General features: G+C 41.3%; 3 protein-coding genes across 3 annotated transcripts in view; 2 read left to right on the top strand and 1 right to left on the bottom strand.

Annotated features, from left to right (window-relative positions):
* tnnt1 (troponin T type 1 (skeletal, slow)) overlaps positions 1–2,201 on the top strand; it is a gene marked incomplete at its 5' end in the record, with an annotated part of 6,904 nt that extends 4,703 nt beyond the window's left edge. The window contains 4 exons of the mRNA XM_060893050.1: positions 1,277–1,386; positions 1,601–1,691; positions 1,870–1,910; positions 2,037–2,201. Of these exons, the coding sequence (XP_060749033.1) occupies positions 1,277–1,386; positions 1,601–1,691; positions 1,870–1,910; positions 2,037–2,082 (288 nt within the window). The remainder of the gene's footprint in view (positions 1–1,276; positions 1,387–1,600; positions 1,692–1,869; positions 1,911–2,036) is intronic.
* On the bottom strand, positions 2,177–7,901 carry syt5a (synaptotagmin Va). Its single transcript, XM_060892317.1, has 10 exons — positions 7,733–7,901; positions 6,137–6,294; positions 5,964–5,978; positions 5,691–5,863; positions 5,504–5,590; positions 4,825–4,992; positions 4,546–4,713; positions 3,976–4,093; positions 3,762–3,895; positions 2,177–2,861 (listed from the first exon to the last, which is right to left on the bottom strand). Exons 2-10 carry the CDS (start codon positions 6,282–6,284, stop codon positions 2,652–2,654), a joined length of 1,221 nt encoding a protein of 406 aa, XP_060748300.1. The 5' UTR covers positions 6,285–6,294; positions 7,733–7,901; the 3' UTR covers positions 2,177–2,651.
* A 1,191-nt stretch (positions 7,902–9,092) lies between these two features.
* Positions 9,093–17,500, top strand: part of aldh16a1 (aldehyde dehydrogenase 16 family, member A1) — a 14,186-nt gene continuing 5,778 nt past the window's right edge. The window contains exons 1-10 of the mRNA XM_060892062.1: positions 9,093–9,513; positions 13,229–13,328; positions 13,420–13,546; positions 13,637–13,794; positions 13,914–13,988; positions 14,408–14,592; positions 15,286–15,444; positions 15,657–15,815; positions 16,113–16,269; positions 16,456–16,531. Of these exons, the coding sequence (XP_060748045.1) occupies positions 9,424–9,513; positions 13,229–13,328; positions 13,420–13,546; positions 13,637–13,794; positions 13,914–13,988; positions 14,408–14,592; positions 15,286–15,444; positions 15,657–15,815; positions 16,113–16,269; positions 16,456–16,531 (1,286 nt within the window). The 5' untranslated portion in view covers positions 9,093–9,423. The remainder of the gene's footprint in view (positions 9,514–13,228; positions 13,329–13,419; positions 13,547–13,636; positions 13,795–13,913; positions 13,989–14,407; positions 14,593–15,285; positions 15,445–15,656; positions 15,816–16,112; positions 16,270–16,455; positions 16,532–17,500) is intronic.

Here is a 17,500-nt window from a genome sequence, read left to right as displayed (position 1 = left end):
CACCAAGACATCAGAAAAATAATTGTTGACCTCCACAAGTGTGGCTCATCCTTAGGTGCAATTTGGAGGTCCCACGTTCATCCGTTCAGACAATGTGGTTTAAATGTTATGGCTGATAAAATAATGTGTGCAGTATAATGTGGCAAGTATAAAAAACATGGGAATGTACAACCATCATACCGCTCAGGAAGGAGTCCCAGAGAGGAACGTATTTTGGTGTGAAATGTGCGAATCAACCCCAGGACAACAGCAAAAGATCTTGTGAAGATGCTGGCTGAAACTGCTAAGACAGTGTCATTATCCACAGTAAAACGAATACTGTACCACCATGAACTGAAAGGTTACTCTGGGAGGAGAAAGCCATTACTTCAAAACCACCAAAAAGCCAGACTACAGTTTGCAACTGCACATGGGGGAAAAAACCTTAATTTCTGGAGACATGTCCTGTGGTCTGACGAAACAAAAATTGAACTGTTCGGCCATAATGATAAACGGTATATTTGGAAGAAAAAGGGCGAAGCTTTGAACCATCCCTACATCACACCATCCCAACTGTGATGTATGGGGGTGGTAGTATAATGTTGTGGGGCTGCTTTGCTGCAGAAGGGACTGGTGCACTTTACAAAATAGATGGCATCATGAGAAAAGAAAATTATGTGGATATATTAAAGCAACAGCTGAAGACATCAGCCAGGAAGTTAAAGCTTGGGCAAAAATGGGTCTTCCAAATGGACACTGACCCCAAGCATACCTCCAAATTAGTTATAAAGTGGCTTAAGGACAACAAAGTCAAGGTATTGGACTGGCCTTCACAAAGCCCTGATCTCAATCCCATAGAAAATTGCGAGCAAGAAGGCCTACAAACCTGACCCAGTTACACCAGTTCTGTCAACAGGAGTGGGCCAAAATTCCAGCAAACTATTGTAGAAAGCTTGTGGAAAGATACCCAAAATGTTTGGCCCAAGTTAAACAGTTTCGGGGTAATTCCACCAAATACTAAGGAAGTGTATGTATACTTCTGACTTTGATGAAAGTGATAATAAAAATACATAAAAATTTTACCTCACTCGATATTGACATTTAACAAATGCAAAAAATATGTTAATATTTATTGATTTAAAACAGAAAAAGTTTACTCTGATTTAATGTATGACAGTAAAGGAATAAAAGTTTTTGTCTTTTTTTCTGAAGTGTATGTAAATATCTGGTTTCAACTGTACGTGTGTATACCTGTGTGTATGTACATGTTTATATGTGTGTGTGTGTGTGTGTGCAGGCAGAACAGAGGCGAGGGAAGCGTTTGACTGGAAGGGAAATCAAGCGGAAAACTTTATCAGAAAGACGAGCACCTCTCAGCATTGACAATTTAAAAGAGGACGGACTTCGGTAAACTAAACACACACACACACACACACACACACACACACACATACAAACACACACGCACACTTTTCACAGAATAATAATAAATAACAATATTTAATCAATTCTAATAAATATGATATTTAAAAAGAATATGTTGTTCTGCTCTCCTCAGTACACACAGGTGAAGTCTGTGAGTGTGTGTGTGTGTGTGTGTGTGATGTGTGTGGTGAAACAGGCAGCGAGCGCAGGAGATGTGGGAGTGGATTTATCAGCTGGAGTCTGAGAAGTTTGACTTCATGGATCAGATGAAGAGGCAGAAGTATGAGGTCAGCAGATCACTCACACACTGATGCTTATAATATGTTAATATATTATTATAATTAATATATATGATGTAATAGATAGTGTGTGTGTGTGTGTGTGTGTGTGTGAGTGTGAGAGAGAGAGATTTAAATACATTTATGTTCTGTGTAGATTTTAATCTCCACTTATTTCTGCTCCCAGATTGTGGTCCTGCTGAACAGGATTTCACACGCCCAAAAGTTGTAAGTCACATGAAGTGACATGTTCTCATATCGTAGAGTATGAATCAGACCACAGTGTGTCAGACATCATGAAATCTTTTTAAAACACTGTTGCATAACATTTGTCTACCTTCCTGTTTTTCACAGCAAAAAGGTCCACGGAAAGGGAAAAGTTGGTGGTCGCTGGAAATAAACTGTTTTGATCTCATGATGCAAAACTTAACAAAAGAAATGAAAGAATCTCTTCCACTTCAGACACGGAGTCTGTAATCATCTTTATTGTCCAGACAAATAAATAAATACATTCTCTGATCTGATGTATTATTGAGTTATTTAATGTGTTTGGAGCTGATATCAGTTTTTATTCATGAATCTACGATCAGCTCAACATCACAGGTTGTATTGAGCTGTTTGTAGAACAGTTTTCTTCTTCAGATGTTTCAGCTCCTTATCTTACGTTCCTCTGTGTTAGAACATCTAACGACTGCTCGGTCTGTCATCTGTCCTGACTTGCATGAATGTCCGTACATCTCCTTTATCATGAACATGAAAAGTCTTTCTGAGTAAACAGTGTGTAGGAGTTTCGTTAGCAGGAGAACAGGTTCATACACATTAAATATCTGATGTCATTTTTCATTCTAAAAAAACTTGTGATTTTTCATTTAGTTTAAACACTAATGACCTCTACTGGTGACCTCGTGGAAATACTGTGTATATATATATATATATACACACGTGTGTGTGTGTGTGTGTCTATTAAAATTAGCGGATTGGCGCCTTCAGTGCAGCATCCACTTCTTCCTCAGGCATTAGTGTGTGCCACTGGGCGATGGGACGTCTCGGGTTGGCGAGCATGTCTGACCACTGCCGCAGTCCGACTCCACTGGCCCCGTATCCAATCCAGCACTTTCCAATGGCGTCGTTACTGCCCAGTTTATCGTAATCATACACTGTGATCAGAACCTGCACCTTCTGCAGACACACAGACACACACACACACACACACACACACACACACACACACAGTGTTGGGCAAAAGTTTCCAAGTGATCATGGCCTTATGTGGCTTTTAGATACTGATCTGGAGATAAAGGTATAGACTCAAATATAATTAATATAGTGTGCAAAAGTATTTACAAATTTTTTAAATAACAAGTTAATTTATCATCAGGAGTCACATAATTAATATCACATGGTACTATAAGTATCACTGTCACTAGTGTCATGTGATTTGACTTCTTCTGTTCCTGGAAGAACCCAAAGCTTGTTAGAGAAACTAAACACACAGCATCATGAACAGACGCCGTTATCCAGAGTGACGTACAGACGTGCTGTTTACACAGAAAGTTCAGAGCCTTTTCATGTTCATGAACACCAAAGAGTGATCACAACATTTCTGGCACAAAGGTCTGGGAACGTATCAGTTACGGTTTGATGAAAACATTTTCCACAACTTTGACATTAACTGTTAGTAAAAAGAAGAACAGAACTGCGACTGACTGGAGGACAAATCCCTAGAGTCAGTAAGTGAGTAAAGAGGGGATTAGTCAAATAACTGTAATGTGTTTTCTACATGAATACATATAGACATGAATCACAGAAATGTCCCCTGGTGCCAGTTTGAGCCCAGTGTTGATTCAGGGCCTTTAATGAGAACGTTAACTTTTTGAAATCATCCAGATGAACAAAACATCAGATTTAAACGTGATACACTGAAGCGCCCTGATCAGAACCTGGCCTGAGGAGAGTGTGTGTTTTCTCTTCACCCAGGAGTGTGTGCTGTGATCTCATATGTTGGTCAACATCACTCACTACAAATAGACTTCATCATTATTCTGACTGATGGCCATAGAAAGTGACCTGAGAGTTTACCTGAATCTGAGCAAAAGGAATCTCGAAGCTGAAGCTCTCATTGAAGTACGGGTTCAGAGTGTTCTGTTTCACCGTAGTCTTCTTCTTCTTCAGACGTTTACCGTTATGTTGAAGAATCACCTTCACAAATGGGTCTGAGGAGGAAATAAAACTCATCACATTAGCTGATATCTGATTATTAACTGAATCACTTTATGATTTTCTCATTGCTGACCTGATAAACCACCAACATCCATCTTCTTCAGGTTCTTTGCTTCCATCACACACACGGTGAGTTTCCCAGATGTTGGTACGTATCGCAGAGAGATACAGATATCACCCAGTTTCTCTTGCTGAGGAACACACACATATACAGACAGTTAGAAACCATAACCCTGTTGACTGCTATACATTTGTTGTTTTTCACTCTACAGCTTGTATTTTTAAACCATTTCACCAAATAACAATTTTATTTTATCTCCCAATTTTAAAGACAGATTAGACAAATGTAGACAAATAATTTGACATTGGCTTAAAAAATAAAGATAAATCATGAAGCTGCAGGACACCAGTGACATGAAGCCTGAGGCTAAATGGAAATAAAATGATCTGCATCATTAACCAACACTGGCAGTTCATTTAAGACCCAATGACACCATTAGAGATATTTTAAAGCTTACATTAAACCATTTTCATTCCTTTGTGTAGCGTCTTTACTTCTGTGTCTAGTCTGAAGATGTAATCTGTGGTTTTAGGATAATAACTGTGTCTGCAGTGAGATTAAAAACCATGTATATATCTTTACCTCTTCTTTCTCTCCTCCCACCAGGTCTTTCCACTCGTGAATCGGTTGTCCCAGATCCACACTGTTCATGGGAATTTTAATCTCTCCAATCACGTCGTGTTTCCCAAAACGATCAAAGTCAAAAACCTGCAGCACCAAAGTCTGTCCGGCCAAATCATTAAAGGGGGTCTGAGGATGAGAGAAATACAGAAAATTCACGTCTACAAAACTTCAATAATAAACTGCTTTATAATTATAATGGAGTAAAAGTTACAGGAGGAGAAATGATCTGAGACGCACTTTAAAAATAAACGTTTCGTTAAAAACAGGACAGAGATTCTTCCTCTGAACTTTGGTCTCAAATTTCTTCTTTTTGTCAGGAAGCATGTAGACTTTAACGTAGGGATCCGAAGTGCCACCAATGTCCATCGCAGGAAGGTCTTGAGCCTGAAGGACTCCAACTATGAGCTGAACAAAAATGTTTAAAAACTGATCAGATCATATGACGTGAATACGAATGTAATGTGAAATCTGAATTAGGAAACTAATTCTACTAACTAATTCTCTACTAGGAAACTAGTAAAGATGTTTAAAGCAGAAACGCAGCACGTTACATGACAGCTCTCTAAGCCAATATTTATTATTGCATTAGCAGTTTGACTTTGACCATTAATTAATCTTTAACTGTGAGCTCAGTGTCATTTTTAATGTTAAAACATGTACTAAAAGAGATTTGTCTAAATTTGTATCTGTGATGTATGTTAGAGAGCTGCTGAGTTCTGGTTCTCTGATTGGTCAGAAAGTGTTGATTAATTCTCTTAATTCTCATTACAACTTTATTTATCTTTAATGCGCTCACACTGATTTGTTATTGTTTCTCTAGGAACCATTCATTCACACGGAGTCTCCAGTGTACAGCGCTTTAAAACTTTTGTGGTTTTGGGTTTATTTCGTTCCGACGTCATCGTCTCTCACACACCTGATTCTCAGTGAAGTTATAATCCAGACTGTATTCCAGTTTTCCAAATAATTCCTGCTCTTTTTCCTCTTCTTGTTTCACTTCCTCCTTAAATGGAGAATTGTTCATTAATCAAAACGAGTCACTTTTAAATTATTTATTAAGTCTGTTAAATTTGCTGCCTGAAGTGTAAAGTTTGTTCTCTTGCCTTTTCCGCCTCTCCCTCTTTCTCTTTTTTCATCACTCGTCGCACGCCTTTTCTCTCTCTCACTTTCTTGGCCTTTTTCTTTCCTCCTAAACATTTTTTGTACAAACAGAAAGTAAAGCAGGCAACGAGGACGAGAGCTACAACTATGATGGCACCAACTGCCCACATGGGCACTGAGAGAGAGAGAGAGAGAGAGAGAGAGAGAGATAGTTAATGTTAGTTAAAGTTAGTTAGTTAAAGATAAGTGAAGTAAATTGGAGAATAGATACTTACTTTTAATCTTGTGGTCTGTAATAAATTGTGACATTAAATAGAAAAGAGACATTAATTTCACACAGATGTATAAGTTTACTTTAGAGATAAATTTAAGTGATCAGATAAAGTGGAACATTGTCATGTGACATAGTTGTGATTAGTGATTGGTCAGAGTTTTTAACTTCACTCACTGGGAAGGTGTCCGAGCTCATTGAAGAATTTGTTCTTTATTTCAACAAAATTGTGGGAGTGGTGAGAGGGAGGGGGCGGAGCTGGGGCGTGACCTGACTCCGGTTCCACCTCCCTCCGTACATGATGCTGCAGACTGATGAATCTCATAACTGATCAGCTAGAGAACAAAAACAACATTATTTTTATTCAACTTGCAGATGGTACGACATGCAAACACCTCCTCACCACTAGGGGTCTCTTTTTTATGGCATTTAGCAGACTCTTTTATCTAAAGTGACTTTTATCTCATTTATACAGCTGAGCAATTGAGGGTTAAGGGCCTTGCTCAGGGGCCCAGGAGTGGCAGATTGGTGGCCCTGGGAATAGAACTCATGACCTTTCTAATACAGAACCGATATCAGAGCTGTGAGGATCGAATATTAATCCGATCTAAACCTACTCAGAGAATCTGGGTGACTTTCTGCTTCTGTGCTCCCAAATAAATATTGATCAGCTCTGCTGTCAGATCATCGTGTGTGCTCAGGATTATGTCAAAGTAAATCCGATCAGATCTGATCCTCTACATGTCTCAATTCCTGATGAATCAGAATCATTTATGAGAAGTTCTTCATGTGCTGGACATTGAGGTGACATCAAACCTTCAGTCCTGTTTTTCATTTCCTTCTCTTCTTCTTACTCTCTCTCTTTCTGTGTGTGTGTGTGTGTGTGTGTGTGTGTGTGTGTGTGTGTGTGTGTGTGTGTGTTTATTCTGCTGTTCTCTCTGTTCAAATCTCTGTCATTAAACCCGTAGCACACTAATCTCCTTTCCATCATCCACTTCTACTGCAATGGCGTACATCAGTATATTCATACACACACACTGATCTCACACACACACACATCACAGCAGCTGATTTGATCCTCATCCCCTGAAACACAGATAAAACACTAACTGAAGATTAACTTAATCTCCAGCCTCCAATCTGTCGTCCTGAGATTTAAATCCAGCTCCAGTTTTAAAATCCTCACTGATATTTCTGATGTTTTACAAACTGTTAGCATGAAGCACTAATAGCAACAATGCTAATATTAAATATCTACAGCTGTGTATAACTAATGATATGTAATATGTAATGCTATGTAATAACTAATGATAATAATTTATCACACTATAATCACATCTGATCGTCTATCTGTCTTAGAAATAAAACTAAGTAATAGCACCTTCAGGCCATGTAACCACCAGCATCCGTGTCCTAGAACACAACACAACCTACAAACATGGATGCCATGGACACCATCTCCATCACAACATGGTTCATGATCAGCTGAACATCTGTCTGTCTTCACACACTATGATGTCCAGTGGTTACAGAGTCTAACTTTAACATCTATAACCCCACATGATGACATGACTCTGTCTGTTCAGAGTCTCGGATCATTAATCAGTTACTGCCTCAGAAGACAGGACGAGTGAGACGACTAATCCCAGTGTGCAGCATGGAGTCTCACTGCCGTAGTTCATCACATCACTGAGATGATTATTAAGAGATTTTAAGAGAAACATTAATATTAAACTCAGATTTATACTTTATTAATAATCACACTGAACTCACCCAGTGATGAAGATGATGATGATGTTCTGTCACTCGTTCTCTCTGTAACAGATTTTAACTTCTGTCCTTCACTGAACAGGAGATTTATACACACGGTCCTCAATCCTAATCCTGATTACAGTTCACCTCATTATCTCTCTTTCTCTCTCCCTCTCTATTTCTCTCTCTCTGTTTCTCTCTCTCTCTCTCTCTCTCTCTCTCTCTCACTCTGTCTCTCTCTCTCTGTTTCTCTCTCTCTCTCTCTCTCTCTCACTCTGTCTCTCTCTCTCTGTTTCTCTCTCTCTCTCTCACTCTGTCTCTCTTTATCTCTCACTCTGTCTCTTTCTCTCTGTTTCTCTCTCTCTCTCTCTGTTTCTCTCTTTCTCTCTCACTCTGTCTCTCTTTCTCTCTCTCCCTCTCTATTTCTCTCTCTCTCTCTCTCTCTCTCACTCTGTCTCTCTCTCTCTGTTTCTCTCTCTCTCTCACTCTGTCTGTCTTTATCTCTCACTCTGTCTCTTTCTCTCTGTTTCTCTCTCTCTCTCTCTCTGTTTCTCTCTTTCTCTCTCACTCTGTCTCTCTCTCTCCCTCTCTATTTCTCTCTCACTCTCTCTCTATTTCTCTCTCTCTTTCTCTCTCTCTCACTCACTCTCTCTGTTTCTCTCTCTCTCTCACTCTGTCTCTCTCTGTTTCTCTCTCTCTCACTCACTCTCTCTGTTTCTCTCTCTCTCACTCTGTCTCTTTCTCTCGCTTTCTCTCTCACTCTTTCTCTGTCTCTCTCTCTCTTTCACTCTCTCTCTGTTTCTCTCACTCTTTCACTCTCTCTCTGTCTCTCTCTCTCTCACTCTCTCTCTGTCTCTCTCTCACTCTCTCTCTGTCTCTCTCACTCTGTCTCTCTCTCTCTTTCTCTCTCACTCTCTCTCTCACTCTCTCTTTCTCTCTCTTCTGGTTTGATGCCAAACTGCATTTGATTGCCTTGTACATGTGTAATGACATTAAAGTTGAATGTAATTTAAGGTGATGAGAGACAACATTGAACACTGTGGTACCCTGGAACCTTTTTTACTGTAGAGCACATTGAGATAATAATAATAATAATAATAATAATAATAATAATAATAATAATAATAATAATAATAATAATAATAATTAAACTGTTTACAGAGAGTGTTAGAGATGTACAGCGTCTAGTGTATGAAACAATTAAAATAATAATAATTGTGATAATTAAAATAAATCCGAAATCTATAAAAACTTAAAAAACTTTTAACTAATTATAAACTAACTCACTGCCTGTGTTTAGAAGCCACTTCCGGCTCTGACGTAATCACCCGCCTTGACATTCTATTGGCGGAGTTTAAAGGACGTTGCCGATGGGCGGAGCTTAGCAAGGCGCACGCAGCACACGGCACGTTTTAGATCTGAAATCTGACATTAACGTTATTTTTGTTCCTGTCATTTATTCGGTTTATCAGAATTAACACTGAGTCATAAAACGGTTCCGTTCTTATTTCCGGTTTGAATTGTGAACTATATCGAACTACTGCTGTAGCTGTTTAGCTTAGTTAGCTTTAGAGCTACTTTACAGCAGGGTTCTGTTTTTATTATTATTATTATTATTATTATTATTATTATTATTATTATTATTATTATTCCTGTCTGTTCTGGTTCTAGATCACAGACAGTTAAGTTATAAACAGTTCTAAGTGAGTGTTATGGCAGAGAGAAGCTCACACAGTGTGTACGACATCTTTAAGTCCATGGAGTTTGGACCTTCTGCTGTGAGTCCAGCTGTTACTGCAGAGGTGAGTCCAGGTGTGAGTCCAGGTGTGAGTCCAGCTGTGAGTCCAGCTGTGAGTCCAGGTGTGAGTCCAGGTGTGAGTCCAGGTGTTACTGTAGCTGTTACTGCAGAGGTGAGTCCAGGTGTGAGTCCAGGTGTGAGTCCAGCTGTGAGTCCAGCTGTGAGTCCAGGTGTGAGTCCAGGTGTGAGTCCAGGTGTTACTGTAGCTGTTACTGCAGAGGTGAGTCCAGGTGTGAGTCCAGGTGTTTCTGCAGCTGTGAGTCCAGCTGTTACTGCAGAGGTGAGTCCAGGTGTGAGTCCAGCTGTGAGTCCAGCTGTGAGTCCAGCTGTGAGTCCAGCTATGAGTCCAGCTATGAGTCCAGGTGTTACTGTAGCTGTTACTGCAGAGGTGAGTCCAGGTGTGAGTCCAGGTGTGAGTCCAGGTGTGAGTCCAGCTGTTACTGTAGCTGTTACTGCTGAGGAGAGTCCAGCTATGAGTCCAGCTGTTACAGCAGCTATGAGTCCAGATGTTTCTGCAGCTTTGAGTCCAGATGTTTCTGCAGCTTTGAGTCCAGCTGTTTATACTGAGTCATGTTAATCATGTGACTGTAATAATCATCATTAATGTCTTTAGGAATAACGTGACAGAAGGATTGGGTGTCATTCTGTTACAGATAGAAATGATGAACATAAAGTATTAATGCTACACATTTTGGACACAGTTGAGTTCTGGATTTAGAACTCGGTGTGTTAATGTTTAAAAGGGTTCAACGTGTAAAGTTTCCCAAGTTCACTCCTTTAAGAGAAAGCACATACAATTCTTATAATAATTATTCTTATTCTTATATTTTATTTTTTATTTTTATTTTATTTTTTTTTTATTATTAATCTAGCCACATGTTATTGTTGGTGGGGGAGGGAGAATTATGTTATGTTGTATTGAATGTTATGGGGGGGGTACAAACTGTTTTATTATGGTGTGGATAGGAAGAGAAATGGGGTAGGAGTGATGATGAAGGATGAGTGTGTGAGGAATGTGTTAGAGCTTAAAGAGCATCAGACAGGGTCATCAGTTTGTAGTTAGAAACTGAAGGATGATGTTGAATGTGGTCAGTGGTTATGATCCATAAGTAGGCTGTGAGTTAGAAGAGAAGGAGAGATTCTGGAGTGAGTTAGATGAGGTGATGGAGAGTTTTCCAGATGGGAGAGAGTAGTGATTGGAGCAGACTTCAACAGGCATGTTGGTGAGGGGAACAGAGATGATGAGGAGGTGATGGACAGGTTTGGCGTTAAGGAAAGGAACCTAGGAGGACAGATAGTGGTACACTTTGCTAAGTGGATTGAAATGGCTGCAGTTAACACTTTATCTCTAGAAGAGAGAGGAACATAGAGTTACATATAAGAGTGGAGGTAGGAGTACGCAATTAGACTACATTCTATATAGATGAGGCAATCTGAGAGAGATTAGTGACTGCAAAGTGGTGGTAGGAGAGAATGTAGACAGCATCAGAGTGGAAAGGCTGTTGGTCCAGATGACAACTGTGGAGGTGTGGAAGTGTCTAGAAGAGACAGCAGTGGGGCTTTTATCTCGATTGTTCAACAGAGAGGATGCCTGAGGAATGGAGAAGTGTTCTAGTGCTGATCTTTAAGGACAAGGGTGATGTGCAGAGTTGTAGCAGCTACAGAGGTATAAAGTTGTTGAGCCACACAATGAAGCTATGGGACAGAGTAGTGGAAGCTGGGATCAGAAAGGAAGTGGATATTTGTGAGCAGCAGAATGGCTTCATGACCAGAAAGAGCACGACTGATGCAGTTTCTGCTCTGAGAATGTTAATGGAGAAGTACAGAGATGGTCAGAAGGAGCTGCACTGCGTCTTTGTGGATGTAGAGAAAGTGTGTGACAGGGTGATGAGAGAGGAGCTATGGTACTGTATGAGGATGTCAGGAGTGACAGAGAAGTACATCAGAGGAGTTCAGGATGTGTATGAGTGGAGTATGACAGCAGTGAGATGTGCTGTAGGTCAGACGAAGGAGTTCAAGGTGGAGGTGGGGATACATCAAGGGTCGGCTTTGAGTCCCTTCTTGTTTTTCTGTGGTGATGGATAGGTTGCCAGGTGAAGTCAGACAGGAATCTCTGTGGACAACGATGTTTGTGATCTGTAGTGAGAGTAGAGAGGAGGTGGAGGAACACATGGAAAGGTGGAGGTCTGCTCTGGAAAGAAGAGGAATGAAGTCAGTGGTAGTAAGACAGAATACATGTGTATGAAGGAGAAGGAGGGAAGTAGAACAGTGAGGTTACAGGGGGCTGAAGGCCAAGAAGGTGCAGGAGTTTTAGTATTGGGGGTCAAACATCCTGTGTGACAGGGAGTGTGGAGAAGAGGTGAAGAGGCAAGTGGAGGTGTGTTGGAGTGGGTGGAGAAGAGTGTCAGGAGTGTTGTGTGTGTGACAGAAGAGTGTCAGTAAGAATGAAAGGAAAGGTGTAGAAGACAGTAGTGAGAGCAGCTCTGCTGTGTGTGTTAGAGACTGTAGCAGTGAGGAAAAGACATGAGGCAGAGATGGAGGTAACAGACATGAGGATGTCAAGGTTCTCTTTAGGAGTGACGAGGATGGACAGGATCAGGAAGGAGCACATCAGAGGGACAGCTCAGGTTGGCTGTTTTGGGGACAAGGACAGAGAGACTAGATTGAGATGGTTTGGACATGTACAGAGGAGGGAGATGGTTATATTGGTAGAAGGATGTTGGAGATGGAGCTGCAGGTCAGAGGTCAAGAGGAAGGACAAAGAGGAGATATATGGGTGTGTTAAATGAGGACATGAAGGTAACTGGTGTGAGAGTCGAGGATGATGAGGATAGTGTTAGGTGGAGACGGATGATTCACTTTAGTGACCCCTAACAGGAAAAGATGAAAGTAGAAGATGATTATTATTATTTACAATGACAATAATTACAATTAAGATAATAAATCTATTATTTATACAGGATCTTTTCTGGCCCACTTGCTGCTGTGGAATTGTTTATGATTTTCTCTTTTGCTTTTCCAGAAATTGCAGTAAAACATGTTTTTTTTTTTAATCTCTGAACTTTAGTGTTTAACTCCTCACTGAATTCCACAAATTCACAAACCTGTACAATTGATTTAAAGGAGTGAGACAGTAAAATGTTCAGGAGCAGAATTAAGAAACTGTAAAATATCACATACTTAGTACAGTGTGTACAAACTACACTACAACAGTGTGTATACACTCACTCACTCATCTTCTACCGCTTATCCGAACTACCTCGGGTCACGGGGAGCCTGTGCCTTTCTCAGGCGTCATTGGGCATCAAGGCAGGATACACCCTGGACGGAGTGCCAACCCATCACAGGGCACACACACACACACACACACACACTCTCATTCACTCACACAATCACACACTACGGACAATTTTCCAGAGATGCCAATCAACCTACCATGCATGTCTTTGGACCGGGGGAGGAAACCGGAGTACCCGGAGGAAACCCCCGAGGCACGGGGAGAACATGCAAACTCCACACACACAAGGTGGAGGCGGGAATCAAACCCCAACCCTGGAGGTGTGAGGTGAATGTGATAACCACTAAGCCACCGTGACCCCCTTCAGTGTGTATACAATCACGAAGATATCATGGGGAGATGTCCTCCAGCAGTTCTATCACAGGTTCTCCGTGACTGCAGTGGAACAAAAGGTCTGAGTTTGTGTTTGTGTCTCTGTTAGTCCTGGTTGGAGCAGCACTCTCGTTCTCTCGGCCTGTTTATTGACGGGAAGTTTGTGCACTCGGACAACAGACATGCGTTCACACTTTCTGATTCGAAAGGTGAGAGAATTTTATCTCTTTCTGCACCATCTCTGGCTCTTAGCTCTTTCTCCTCACTGTTTTTTATTTGTTGTTTACTTTTTGCTGTTAGGTGAGAATTTGTGCAGTATTGTGTGTGCTGATGATGAAGATATTTTAAGCTGCACCTCTTCAGCTGCTGCAGGATTTAAAGTATGGAAGGAGCTGAGTGACAATCACAGAGCCAAAGTCCTGCTCAGGTACACACACAAAGTCCTGTGTGTCTATAGGAAATGTTTTAATCCTCACACACACACAAAATTGTGTTAACACAATCAATGTTGTTGCAGGTTAGGGAGCTCACTGCAGAGATACAGCCAGTGTGTGTGTGAAGTGTGTGATCTGGGTCAGACTGCTGGCTCTGCCCCAGCACTCATCCGACTGGCTCAGTATTACGCTGGCTGGGCTCAGCTCCGTCACACACTTCTGCCCGAATGGAGCCCGCGAGGTGTGTGCGTGTGTGTGTGTGCATGTGTGTGTGCATGTGTGCAAATACATATGTTGTGTGATTGCAGAAATATGATTAAAAAGGAACCCTGTGTGTGTGTGTGTGTGTGTTTGTCATAGGTGTGATTGCAGTGATATCAGATGATGTATTGTTTTACTCCTTGTGGCTGAAGGTCCTTCCAGCTCTTGCTGTGGGTGAGTTCAACTTGCACAACCCTTCAATGCACACACACACACACACACACACACACACACACACACACACACACATCCTGATCCATCATACTGGTTGCAGTCCCTCTTTAGTCATGCACTTTGTCACAATCTTTATCCAAACACAGAATGTAGTATGTGAACTAATCATCAAACAACATGAAAAAAAGACACTTGAGAAGATTTTCTGTTGTGGTTTGTAGTAACGAGCCTCAGCGAAACGTCACCCAGCAGCTGTGATGATTCACACAGTTTCATACCACACATCTGTTGCTGTTTATAACCCTGCACATGATTTAGTGAAAACTGCGAGCTCTTAGGAACATTTTATTCACACTTGCTTTTGTTCATCAGCATTTTATAGCAGCAGAATTTCACTCAGACCTGAAAGTGTTTTATAGGTAATTCTGTCATTGTGGTTCCGGGTGTAAAAAGGGCTCCTCCCTCCCTCCTATTGGCCCAGCTATTCAAGGAGGCAGGACTTCCTGCTGGGGTGTTGAATGTGGTGACAGGTAACAGCTCAGTTAGAGTTAAAGTGGCTCAGAACAAAGAGATCAACTACGTAACCTACAGTGGAAACAAACAGGTAAGTGTCTGTGTGTGTTTGTGTGTGTTTGTGTGTGTCTGGGTCTGTGTGTGTCTGTGTGTGTCTGTGTGTGTCTGTGTGTGTGTGTGTGTGTGTGTGAGTGTGAGTGAGTGTGTGTGTCTGAGAGTGTGTGTGTCTGAGAGTGTGTGTGTCTGGGTGTGTGTCTGGGTGTGTGTGTGGGTGTGTGTGTCTGGGTGTGTGTGTCTGAGAGTGTGTGTGTGTCTGAGAGTGTGTGTGTGTCTGAGAGTGTGTGTGTGTCTGGGTGTGTGTGTGTCTGGGCGTGTGTGTGTGTCTGGGTGTGTGTGTGTGTCTGAGTGTATGTGTCTGTTTATCTGTGTGATTGTCTGTCTGGGTGTGTGAGTGTCTGTCTGTGTGTGTGTCTGTGTTTGATGCCTGTGTGTTTGTACGTGTGTTTCTACGTGCGTGTGTGTTTGTGTGTGAGTGTCTGTCTGTGTTTGTGCCTGTGTGTTTCTACGTGTGTTTCTACGCGCGCGTGTGTGTGTTTGTGTGTGTTTGTGTGTGTTTGTGTATTTGTGTGTGAGTAAAATTCTGCATGGTTACATTAATGTATGCTGCTATGAGTTCATCTACACCATCAGAGGGAGAGTTTCAGCATTAGAGCGACAGATACAACTGTTTGTGTGTGTGTTATTTTTATACAGAAGTTTACTGTACATAAAATCTTTACTTCAGGATGGAGAGCTGTTGGTGAAAGAGATGGCTGGGTGTGGCGTCCCCGTCTCTCTCTCCTTGTCTGTCTGCTCTGTGTGTCCATTCATTATCTTTGAGACCGCAGACATGGACAGTGCTGTGGAAGGACTGATGGATGCAGCTTTCAAAAACTATGCTGAGGTAAAGACACGTCATGAACTGGGTTCTGTTTTACAAACTGTCTCTCTGTCTGTCACTCGCTCTTAAAAATGTTTCATTATTTTAGTTCTTGTGATGAACTGCACATCCCATAATCCTAAAGTGGCATTGCTGTAACCATGGAAACAGCTGAACTTTTATACTCTGGATTAAACACTACAACATAACTGTTTCTGTCTCTGTCTCTCTGTCAGTGGAGGTGGTTGGTGTGTGTGCAGGAGTCGGTGTATGATGCTGTAGTAGAGAAACTGAAGTACAGAATGGTTGGAATGAACTGTGTTCGTGTGAGTGATGAGTGTGAGATGGGGAGAATGGATGCTGCAGTGCATGTGGCAGAACAGCAGGGGGCGATGGTGAGTCACTGGTGAAGACATGTACTGTCCCCTCACCACACACTGATTTATTCTGATGTCACTTGATTAAAGGAAAACACACAATGTGTAGAGACTTTTCCCTGTTGTGCAATTAATTACAGTTCATGACAGGTTTAAAGCTGTCTGTGATCACACACACACACACACACACACACACACACACACACACACTGTTTAGCGCTTCAGCACTTCACTTTTAAGTGAGAACCCAAGCACATGCAATCATTGCGTTTTATGGCAACTTCTAATGTAAAGGTTTTTCTATGTGTGTTGTAGTTGATCCAGTCTTGTCCTCCACCTTGCTCTGGATGTTTGTATCCCCCCACAGTGGTATGTAACGTGGCTCCCTCCTGCTCCTTGGTGGTGTCTCCTCCACCTGGCCCTATTGTGCCCCTGCTTTCCTTCAGAAGTGCCCCAGAGGCAGTAGCTTTGGGTAAAACAGACTCATCAGGTCTCATTATGTACAGTGATTAATAATAGAAGGTGGTTAAACTGTACAGCACCTTTCTGCTGCTCATACTGACTTAACTGTGTTTACTGTCAGACTTTTGTGTTTTTAACTGGATTCTGTTGTTATTGTGGATCAGCTGAATATAACAGAAGCTCTGAATTTTTAAAGGAAACTGCAGACCTCATGCTCGAGCTGCTTCCATTTGGACTGAAGATCTCACGCTGGCTTTGGAGACTGCAAAGAGGTATTGTGTGTGTGTGTGTTTATGTCTGTCTATATACATAACCCTATATATATATATATCAGTTATTACGTTCGGTGGAACAAAGCAAAAAATCTGTACAAACATCAAGAGTCATTTTGTGACTGCATCAGAAAATTATTCACTGAGGTTTTGACATGAACATGGTATCAGATCAGTGTTCTGTTTAGTAAAGGGTTAAACATGTACTCAGTACACATGGCCTTAATGTGCTGAACAGGTTCACTAGAATGACCTGTTCAGTGTTCAGTACTGTGGCCTCTGACAGTCTCTCCTGAATCATTGGGGTTTCTCATTTCATTCCACAAATAAGAGCACCTGCAGAAATGTACACACTGCTTTTCTAATGTTCAGTGAAATTTTCAATTGATTTTTTTCTTCTTGCTGTATCCAGGCACTTAGAATGTCCGTGTCTTGGACTTTTGAACTTTAGTTGTTACCAAATGAATGACGCATGAATCAAAAACCCAGATCAAACATGAGACTAGATTCGATCCAGATGTAAATTACATCCCATTCTTTCCTGAGGTTTCTTCTGTCCCATACAGAAGTGAAAGTACTGGCTGATGTGCAGCTCAGTCTCAGTGAAGTTTGCATGTGTGTTTGGTCTGTGGACTGGATCTCAGTCAGGTGTCAGTGTGTCTGGTCTGGAGGCTTGAATGAACTTCCACACTGCAGTGACCTGGATCTGGATTCTCATATTCTGAGTGAATGACACTTTTCTGTTCAGTTATCAGTCCTCCATCAGCAAGATGGGTTTTTGTTTCCTCTGAGAATTAATTATCCTGTTTATTAGACACTTGGACACTTTTGACTGATTATTTTTCCCAAACTAATGTGGAACATATAAAAATCTGTTAAACAGGATTTTGACTTTTCAATGCGATCTGAAATTCCACGACTACACTAAATTATTGCCCCTGGTTTTGACGTGTGTTCTGAGATGCTCTC

The sequence above is a fragment of the Tachysurus vachellii genome, chromosome 18 (assembly GCF_030014155.1).
Source record: "Tachysurus vachellii isolate PV-2020 chromosome 18, HZAU_Pvac_v1, whole genome shotgun sequence".
Lineage (NCBI taxonomy): Eukaryota > Metazoa > Chordata > Actinopteri > Siluriformes > Bagridae > Tachysurus > Tachysurus vachellii.
The sequence above is the reverse complement of the archived record's forward strand: the minus strand, read 5'-3'. Positions and strand labels throughout refer to the sequence as shown.